This window comes from Leptidea sinapis, chromosome 24, assembly GCF_905404315.1.
Source record: "Leptidea sinapis chromosome 24, ilLepSina1.1, whole genome shotgun sequence".
Taxonomy (NCBI): domain Eukaryota; kingdom Metazoa; phylum Arthropoda; class Insecta; order Lepidoptera; family Pieridae; genus Leptidea; species Leptidea sinapis.
Genome location: NC_066288.1, coordinates 10,448,954 through 10,459,313, shown reverse-complemented (window position 1 = coordinate 10,459,313; position 10,360 = coordinate 10,448,954). Strand labels below are relative to the sequence as shown.

The window sequence follows — 10,360 nt, the reverse complement described above, 5'->3', positions numbered from 1 at the left end:
GCATGTGTGCATGACAACATGTGGCTTGTCAATGACAAACGAGTGGCACTGACAGTAGTCGACAGATACCTATTTTACTTGGTTAGGTAGGTACAGTCTTGGTTACTGTACACAGTATTTACATCCTCTTTGGTACCGTAAGATAAATAGAAGATTTTACAACGAGTGCACAAAACGAACCATTTTTATCCGAGACTTTGCAGCCCGAGCCGAAGTCGTGGCCTGATAGTAATGTCGAGGATAAAATGTTTTGTGGACGAGTTATAAACTCTGCTTTTCATTTCGATTGCGAGGAAATAAAACAGTAGTATAACATTCTCCTGCTAAGTCTCTGATGAAAATGGTTCGTTTTGTGCACTCGTTATAAAATCTACTATTTCCTATAACTTTTAAGCCGACGTGTTCCGGGCAATCTAAATTTCTATACAAGCGCACGCATTAGCGACTTTTTCAGTGACTGATTTTAAAAACGCAACTTGCTTCATTTTGATCGCGGTTTTTTAAGAGCGCGTTTTATTAGTTAGTTATTAGTATGCTGGTGCATGCACGGCGGTTACCGCATTCGGTTTTCTATTCAGTCCCTACTGGGCGAGCGCAGAGGATAGATCTTTAGGTGATATTACCTTACGAAATGCAGTGTCTTTATATTGTACATACTAGCCCACAGATTGTGATAATTTGTCAAAAGTACCAATGGACATTCTGTAGTAAATAACCTCGTCGGGATGCTGCCGTACGTCATTGTACATTTTGCGAAAATTTCCTTTCAAATGTCTTTGATCTGTTAATGGGTGTACCCAGTACGTATTGCGGCAATGTTCTCGTTTTCTTTTTTCTATTTGGAAAACCAAAGCCGCAACACATGCTGCTCGCCAGAAATCCATGGTGACACTGGAATAAAATTAAGGAAAACGCCAACCGCAGTGCGAGGTTGTATGCGGTTTTGCGTTTATCAGCTATTTCTAAACCGCTCGCCTTTAATCGCAGTGCGTGCTAAGGCTTGTCCAGAAAGGGCGAATCTCTCACGCGTACGTTGCGTCCAGAAGGAGCGTACTAACGCACGAGCATTTGGGAACGGAGCCAGTCAAAAACATGGAGTTGAACGAAGCAATCGTTGTGGTTAGCTTACCGTCGGTGGAAGAGACAGAAACGGAGGGAAAATATAATGTATTTAGTACATCCAATTCTTAATGATAGAATGACACATAGTATGTTTGAAACTTTGTATCCGAAATTAAGACAACATGAGAAGAATTTTTTTAACTACTTCCGTATGTCCCTGAAATCATTTGATGATTTACTTTTATTAATTGACGAAGATTTATCGCCATGTGCAAAGTATGTTCCGCGCGAGGATGTTGTTTCAGTGGAACAAAAACTCGTGATAACTTTAAGGTAAGTATTGTTTTATTCATAATCTCTTATAATACTAATACAGTCTTTTAGGATACAAAATCAAGTTTACTAATCAAAACGAATTAAATGTAGTATCAGATTAAATATAATAATTAAACAATGTCATGGTTTTGGAAGAGGTCAAGACATTCACTATCCTGAGAATCTCTTGATGATGTTGATAGAGAATTTACATATAATGCTGCCTGTGAAGATCTTGGCACTGAAATAGAATTTCGGCCTTGCCATGCTGTTATGGATGGCGTTTCTGGGTCATATTCTTGAAAAGTAAATTCATTTGGTCTTGAAGGATGTGCATGGTATCCAGGTCGAACCTGAATTGAAGTTGAAGATGGAGCCGAACTGTTAGAAAAGTACGAATACGAATTGTTTGAATACACAGTTGATTGCAAAGATTGTAGAGCCGCTTGCAAAATTTTCTTTTATTCAAATTTTACTACTATACGATTGGCCTCAGGTACCTTAAGTAATTCTTTGTGTAAAGATAAACAGAAAAGTTTGTCATCATCCCCTTCCGTTAAGCTGGAAACCAGTTGTTTTTAATTATGTTCAGGAATTCAGCATCAGCGGCAGTCATTTTCTTTCTTTTAATATTTTGATTCGGCGGCCTCATTATGTCTTCACTTGCATCTGCTACCGAGTCTACACTCGTTACCTGTCTCTGAGTTTTCAGAGGTGTCTTGAATATTGCTTTCTGTTTTTTTATTACGTACTGACCTTTCGAGGAACATAAGACGTTGAAAATATAAATATCAAATCTTCGAAGCTCCAGAGCCTGATGGTGCATTCTTTGTTTTTTTCATTCCACGAACTAATGTGTAGCGAAGGCCTTTCCAATTTTTTTGAAGAGTATTACCTGAAATTAACAATTTAACAATAATTTTTCGAAAAATCTTTAAACATTCCGGGACCAAAACCAGTATCAGAAATTCGTACAACACGTTTACCTCATGTTATAGTTGGAGATGAGGCATTAAACTTATCAGAAAATATTATGCGACCATATTGCGGCAAGAATTTAACCAAAGAAAAACGAATATTTAATTACCGCCTCTCTAGAGCAAGACGTTATATTGAGTGTTGTTTTGGAATTCTGGTAGAAAAATGGCGAATATATATATATATATATATTCAATATGTACATTGAGTGGTTTGTGAACCACTCAATGTACATATTGAATTTGCGCAAAACATTATTAAAGCTTGTTGTGTTCTTCACAATTACGTCAGGTTAAGAGATGGATACAGATACGAAGACACATTGTTCGAAACAGCTCTAGATGTAGTAAGACTACAATTCGACCTGGTGTAAGGTCTCGAAACACGAGGGATATATTCGCTGATTATTAACGTACTTTTTACCACATATTTTACACATTTATTATTACATTGTATAGCTTAGAAAGTCTTACGCATTTAGTATATAAATAATTAAGCACATTACCCTGAATAATACACGAATAAAGTAAAAGAAAACGAAAATTCGTAACAAAAATTATTGTTAGCAGTCACTTTTAATTTGAATGAATGAGATGTCACATGACACTCAAACCAAAACAAACAAAAGAGAGTGGAATATATGTTAGAGCGAGACAGCGTTTGCCGCCATTATTTTTAGCGCAATACCATACCTATTCGAGTTTATTAGTTGCGCCAGGCTGACTTGAGTTGAATTCTTTTCTCTTTACCTCCTAAGTACCTACTTTTTATATACATTTGATTGGTAGACTATTATTATTTGGTACTAAATTGTTTGAAAATGGCGCTCAAATTTAAACTTGAATCGGGATTACAGTTACTAGCTAGACTCTGTAAAAAACCTGGTATTGAAAATTATTATCCAGCAATATTTGATTGTGGACTCAAGCCTGGCAGTATTATTGAATTATTTAGCGAAAACAGTGCTAATTGTTTACTCTATGAATTAGTGTCTGAAGCACTTATACCTGAAGAATTAAATGGGGTTGGGGCCAGTCTAATTATGTTTATAACAGATGGAAATTTTGATATTAAAAATTTATCGAAAGTACTTAAGCATAAGTTACTGAAGTCCTTAAAATGTCTAGAAGACATAAATGAAGTTCAAATTAATGAAAAACTTGAAGTTATGCTTAGATCCTCTTTAAGTAACTTATTCATATTGGAGACATGCAACAACACAGAGTTTGAAGTAACTATCCAGAATTTGGGGAACATTTTATTAAAACATCCACATGTTTCATTTATAATATTCAATACTCTTACTGCATATTATTGGAGCGAGCAGGATTTTAAAGTGAGTAAAATGGACAGTTATTTAAAAAATCTTATCAAAACAATAAAAAAGGTTGTAAAAGATCATAAAACTGTGATATTGTATGTAAGACCAGAATACTTCTGCAGTAACAAGGTCGCAATTGAAAATCTAGAACCATGCTGTGAAATCCAAACAGAAGAAAAAGTCAATTACCGAATCCAAATTATTTATAGTGATTCAAACAATAATTACATAAATATTCAATCAATCAATGGGGTAAAAAGAAAATCTTTCAGAATCGGCAATGGTGTTATAATTTGGGATTAAATGTACTACAAAAACATTAATCATTTATATATGTCTAGTTAAACTATGACAGTTGTGAAAACATCCAAAACAATTGAGTTTAGAACTAACCTCTATTTTAAGCAATTCACACACAAGAACAAAAAGTGTTCTTGTAATACAAATTGCAAGCATAAGATGTAGCTTGTCACACACATTAAAGTATTATTCCGGGCCTGTTTTTGTTATTTGTCTAACAGCAAGAGACTATCTAGACCTATTACTTATCTAAGCAAAAAACCATTTAAACTGACTTATGATTACATTATATTTATTTTGAGAATACTATGACAGTATAATTATTATTTCATCAAATTGCAATGAGAAGTAAATTAACTTTATGAATGTGTTAAGTAGAAAAACATTTAACTGTAAAAATGTAACTGTGAAATAGTTATCTTGTAATAAATAGTTTACAATATTATTTTCATACATCAATACATATTTCTGATGATATCATTTAGTAGGATTTCCTCCAGGTATTAGGAAACCATTGTATAAGTCTGATTATTTAAATGATGTGCCTAACAAACTTTTAAATGCCCATATAAATAAAATTGCTAAAACAAGCACATATTTGTTACTAATTTACACTTACTCCAAAATAATACTGCATGCAACTTATGTGATTTATATTGTGGTAAACTTGCTATAAAATAATAATACATTTACATTAATGTGGTAATCTAACCATTAATTCAGATCTTTCAATTCCTTTGCAGAATCCTTTTCTAAACAGAAAACATTTTTTGAAATATAAGAAGCTCTATAAATACATGTCAATCAGGTGGCAGTACTAGTCCAGCCTATTCATGGATTAACAGAAACATACAGACAGACAAAGAGTAAAAAATAAGAAGTTTTCTTCTACATTGTTAACAATAGTTGTATATATTGTATAAATGCTTTACTTGGACTGTAAAATACTGTGTTGGTATACACTATATAATAATATGTGGTAAATATTAAAACACAAGCTGACCCAACAGATGTTGTTCTGTACATAACAAATGAAATACTGTTTTTTATAACTTTATCAATATTTCAGAACATCAAGAATTATTTCATAAAATATTCTCCCTGTTCTTATAATGAAATTGTGTCACAGCAGAACTGTCAAACTGTGTGTTAATAAATTCTCAAAATAAATAAAAAATATGTCTGTACAAAGTATTGGAAATAAAAATAATAATTGGTCCTAAATCAAAATAAATACTATCCAATCTCTCAGGTTGGACTAAACTGCACTACATAAAGTAATCCCCATTAAAATCTGTTCATTAGTTTAGGAGTTCACTGGAAACAAACATCAGAAGACTGGATTTATTTCTATTTAGATCGAAAAAAAAGCCATTGATTGAGCTAGTTATATTAAAATATTTTACAGGAGAGAACTGCTGTTATGAGCCTTTCATACGATCAAATATCTTAAAACCTTAAATTAGTAATACCATATAGAAAAACTTTATCATAAATTGACTTATCTTAAAAATAACCGTTAGAGTGCACTGTTTTTTATTTTCAGTATAAAATATTTGCTATCCCATATCATTTTCAATGGTACAAATTATTTTGTTCACATATTTGTTTTAGTTGTTATATGTGTATCACACTCTGATTGTTTTACAAACAATTTCAAAACAGCTTACTCCCTAAAATGCTCCGCATGACATGGTCCAGTATACTTAACTTTCTTACTTTGTTGTGGTTGAATGCAAAATGTTCTCAACAAATTCATCACCAACTTTATCTGAAAATCTAGATAGTGTCATTTAAAAATACCAAATTATTTAATCATTGGTGGTAGTCTAGATAGCGGTTAATCAATATAACTGAGATCAGGAATTTAGAGTCTCTACTGTATGATCTAATCAGTACAGTATTTTACATCATCACATAAATTATATACATAAATAGGGTAAATCCGTGATTAAAAAAATTTAAATTTTCCCATTTGCCCATTGTATGAGAAAAGGAATATCCAGATTCTTGTACTGTGAATGATGCTTCAAACATTACTCCTAAGTAAGCGAGATGCATAACTGTGATAAAAGAAAATATTGAATTTACAATTATAGCTAGCAAACTATTCTTATTATGTTTATGTTCACACTGTTTTATGCATGGGTTTGCTAGACAACAAGCTTCTAAAGCACTTGAAATCTTATATCTTAAGTTATATTCTACATAAGAAAAGGTTCCAATGCTTAACAGAACCGCAGATAACTGAAAATTGCAACCATGAAGTAATGATGACACAATATATGTAAATAATATTGCAAAAAATTGTCCCAGTGGTTGACATGTTCTGAACACATAATTCTTTAACCACTGGTGCATTGGTATATTCCAAAAAATTACAACTTGTACCAAAGATCTCGGGATTTCAATATTAAATGGATTTGTTATTTGAATATCTTGGTGACAGCTGTTAGACAAGCCAAAACCAGCACTAACCATTGATACTACAGATAAGCTCGAAATAAAGTAATGAGACATTCTGAAAGCCTGGGCGTCCCTATAAGCCATTAACCACTTTGAAACATTATCACTAATATACCAAGGAACAACACAGTTTGATAAAACAAGAAATATTACAGAAATCAATAAGTTTAAAGCAATAATTTTAATCCACCGTTTTGACAAAAATCTTACACCTAATGCTTGTTCATAATTATGATAAGAGATCCAGGGACCAAGCATACAATTGGCAGGACAAAGAATATATCCAAAAAATTCAATAGGGTTCAACATTGTTTTGAAAAGATTTCTATCCATTTCAATTGCGACAGAAATTATTTTCATAGAAACAATCATTTGAATTCCTCGAATTTGTTGCCATTTTTTTGGGTTAATCAAATACAATTCACATGTTAGTAAGAATATTAATATAGTAACACATGTTATGGCACCTAAATACTTTTTGTTGGGCAGTTTTGTAAGAGTAAAAATGAGTGTATATGCACTAAATGTTAGTCCAATGACCCATGTAATTGCAGATCCAATATTTAAATATAATAGAAAACTACCTATTAATAAACTTATACTATGTCGACTAAATTGTGGTAGTGAACTATATTGTAAAATAAAACGAAAACAAAAATTTGCGAGTATCAAATCCTTAGCGAAACGTAAACCTTCATAAACTGTCGGCTCAATACATAAAGTTAGATAGGACCATGTGTCCTCAGTGTAATCGTCTTCATCATCCATCACTTCATTGACTGATTATAAAAAGACGCTAGACTCCTGTAAGGTAAACAAAGAGATTCTTTCTGACCAAGTACTACGCCGGTGTAACACCGGTGAAATTCATGTATTCGATATAGTGTCCTGCAACAATATTTAAACTATACTTCTCAAATAACAATCATAAACATCAACTACTTATTAATAAAATTACCCACTATTATAATAATTTGTTTCAGACAAATGCTAAATATTTTAATAAACATTAAATAATATTATTGACATGTTGGTGTAACAGAAATGGATAGAAATAAATAAATTTTAGGGGTGAGACGTATTTATCGTCACAGGTATTTTTTTTTTTGCGCCATTTATTGGCCTGCACGGTTTGTGCGTCAGCCATACAAAAAGGTGAGGAAGTGTGTCATTGGATTGAGAATTGGAACAGAATTTGGAAAAGGATCAGGTAAATTTAGTATATAAGTACATAAATGGTTATAATTTTATATCGTTAAGAAAAATAAAACTAGCTAAAATTCTATATACATCAATATTTATATTAGATAAAAGGACAGAAATTGAAGTAGGAAAAGGAATTTTAATGTACAAAAGCGAGGAAATAAAAGCGGAACGGTCATGTCGAGGACAGGCAAAGAATATATGATTAAAATCCCCAACGTCATTGCCACACTCACATATATCACTAGGCAAAAGGTTAAGCCTTGCCAGATGCAAGGGAATGCATGCATGGCCCAGCCTCATACGAATAAGAGTCGAAGTGGTAGCTTTACCAAACGTCAGATTTGAAAACCACGGTTTAGGAGGTATATCCACCTGGATCGTGCTGTAATATCGACCTTTAGTCTGACTTGAAGAAAGCCACATATGTGTCCAAGAGTTGAATAACTGGGATTTAGGAAGGAGGGCCAAATCACAACAAAAGTTTTGGTACGGAACCAGATCTCCGTCATTGACCGCAGCTTTGGCAAGGCTATCAGCCTTGGTATTGCCAAAGATTCCTGAGTGCCCCGGAATCCAAGCAAAGGAAACTGTGTAATTTTCGCTACAACATTGATACAATAAATCACGACATGCAATAATGACTGGATGATTGTTACTGCTAAAAGGAAATCTGTCCAAGGCTTGTAGGGCACTTTTAGCGTCGGTAAAAATTATTGTGTTTTTTAATTTCATGAACCTTTCCGGATCGGCGCGCTCCGGATCTCGCTGTACACTGTAGATCGGCAAGCTTCCGGCATTTTCGCGGCATTTTCCCCGTGTGTATTATTTTACGTGTAGTTATAAAATGCTTATAACTAGGGTGATTTGAGTGACTGTCACTGAAAGCTATTGAAACAAGCTATAAGACCATGTATAAATTATTCATATTGTCTTTCTTTTTTATTTCACACAGACTTTTCATTCGAAAAAAAGTGTAAAAATAGGTATATTTTAAAATAAATATTGTTATTATTGTTAATTACTTGTTTTATTTATTTCCTTTTATGTTTTTGTAATGAATAGTATATGTTAATTATAAAATAAAGCTTAAATCTCCACAAAGAACGATCTTCGTGTAAAGTCTTGATAACGACCGCTCGCTGCGCCGGCCAGGAACAAGTGGACACATAAGTGCTTTGTCCGTAAAGCTATGACGTCGAATATTGGTGGCCTTGAATCGTAACGGATCGAAATGTGTTTGGGAATTCACTCGTTCATAACTGCGTAGGCAAATAAACCATCTTGTACACCTAATAAGGGTGAAAACTGGATGAGGTAAAAGAGTGCCCCGCGGCACAGCCGCTCTCATTGTTTTTTGAATTACCAGTGCCCGCGGGCACGGCCGATGCGGAAAGGTTAACCTTTCCGCGTATTTTATTTCGGTATCAGTTTTTTATATCAGTGTTTGTATAGTTAAATGATCCGTGAGTTCAACAATTAGTGCAAATTAAATGTTAAGTAATTATGCCTAAGAGGTATGGAACTTACTGTTTACTGCTTTAACACTTTCACTTTGTTGTTTGATTGCTATACGCCCCTAGTACTTTTTCCACTCTTTCTAGATTTATTTTTGAATCACTAAACACTGCACATTACAAACATTTACACAATTCAAAGAAGCTAAATTAAATTAAATATTTCGAAGCACTTGTCAACCGCTTAGCCTTTTCTAGGTCTTAACAACTTTTTAAATTGTAATCACTTACGTTTTACTTTGAAAATAGTATACTTATTATGAGTCACACACTTCGTCAAACTTATAAAACTACTTAATTTATCTGAGCCAACTTTAATACAATTTTATAACGTTTTTAATTGCGGAGCCGACGTGAACCGTGACACAACCGTGGTGTCTTCCTTCGTGGTGGTGAATAATGACTGGATGATTGTTACTGCTAAAAGGAAATCTGTCCAAGGCTTGTAGGGCACTTTTAGCGTCGGTAAAAATTATTGTGTTTTTTAATTTCATGATTAAAATGTATTCCAGAGACTTCAGCAGACCAAAACATTCTCCAGTAAATACTGAAGTCTCTGGAGGCAATTTTATTTTCTGTACAATGCCAAACTGTTGATGAAAAATGCCAACTCCCACACACTTCTCAGGACCGGGTTTGGAAGAATCACTAAAAACTAAATGGCAATGTTTCCATCGGCTGTCACTGTCAATAATATCCATAAATTTGGCATTGGCAGAAGGATCTTGTTTACAAACACCAAAGGCAAACAAAATAGATGGATTTAAAATTAATGCATCATAGTTAACACAAAATATAGGAAGAAATTGTGATCTATGTGTTGGAGCTTGAAGAGCTAAGTATTTTTGGAGACTAACAATAAGGCATGGCGGCGATTTATGAGCCCAGTACGAATAATCCATACATTCCAACAGAGACCGTAACTTATAGTAAAGAGGATGAGTATAAACTTGAAATGCTCTAAACAGGAACCTGTCACAAAGAAATTGACGTCTGAGGTGCAGGGGGGCTTCAGAACATTCCACCTGCAAAGCGTTAATAGGGCTCGACCGCATAGCTCCCGCAATTATTCTCAGAGCCTTAGACTGGATAATGTCTAACTTATGGAGAGCTACTGCATTACAGGGTTCAAGTATAAATGTTCCATAGTCTAAAATGCTTCTTATTAGAGCATTATATAGAAGCTTTAGAGAGAAAG

General features: G+C 33.6%; 1 protein-coding gene across 2 annotated transcripts; it reads right to left on the bottom strand.

Annotated features, from left to right (window-relative positions):
- Positions 1-1,385: 1,385 nt before the first annotated feature.
- LOC126971745 (protein-serine O-palmitoleoyltransferase porcupine) lies at positions 1,386-7,541 on the bottom strand. Of its 2 annotated transcripts, XR_007730984.1 has the most exons (3): positions 7,405-7,541; positions 3,048-7,330; positions 1,386-2,272 (listed from the first exon to the last, which is right to left on the bottom strand). XR_007730984.1 is itself a non-coding variant. In XM_050818134.1 (2 exons), exon 2 carries the CDS (start codon positions 7,208-7,210, stop codon positions 5,882-5,884), a length of 1,329 nt encoding a protein of 442 aa, XP_050674091.1. In that variant the 5' UTR covers positions 7,211-7,330; positions 7,405-7,541; the 3' UTR covers positions 1,386-5,881. The 2 variants fall into 2 exon arrangements, 1 of the variants encoding a protein (XP_050674091.1); XM_050818134.1 differs by having other exon boundaries at positions 1,386-7,330.
- Between the last annotated feature and the right edge of the window lie 2,819 nt (positions 7,542-10,360).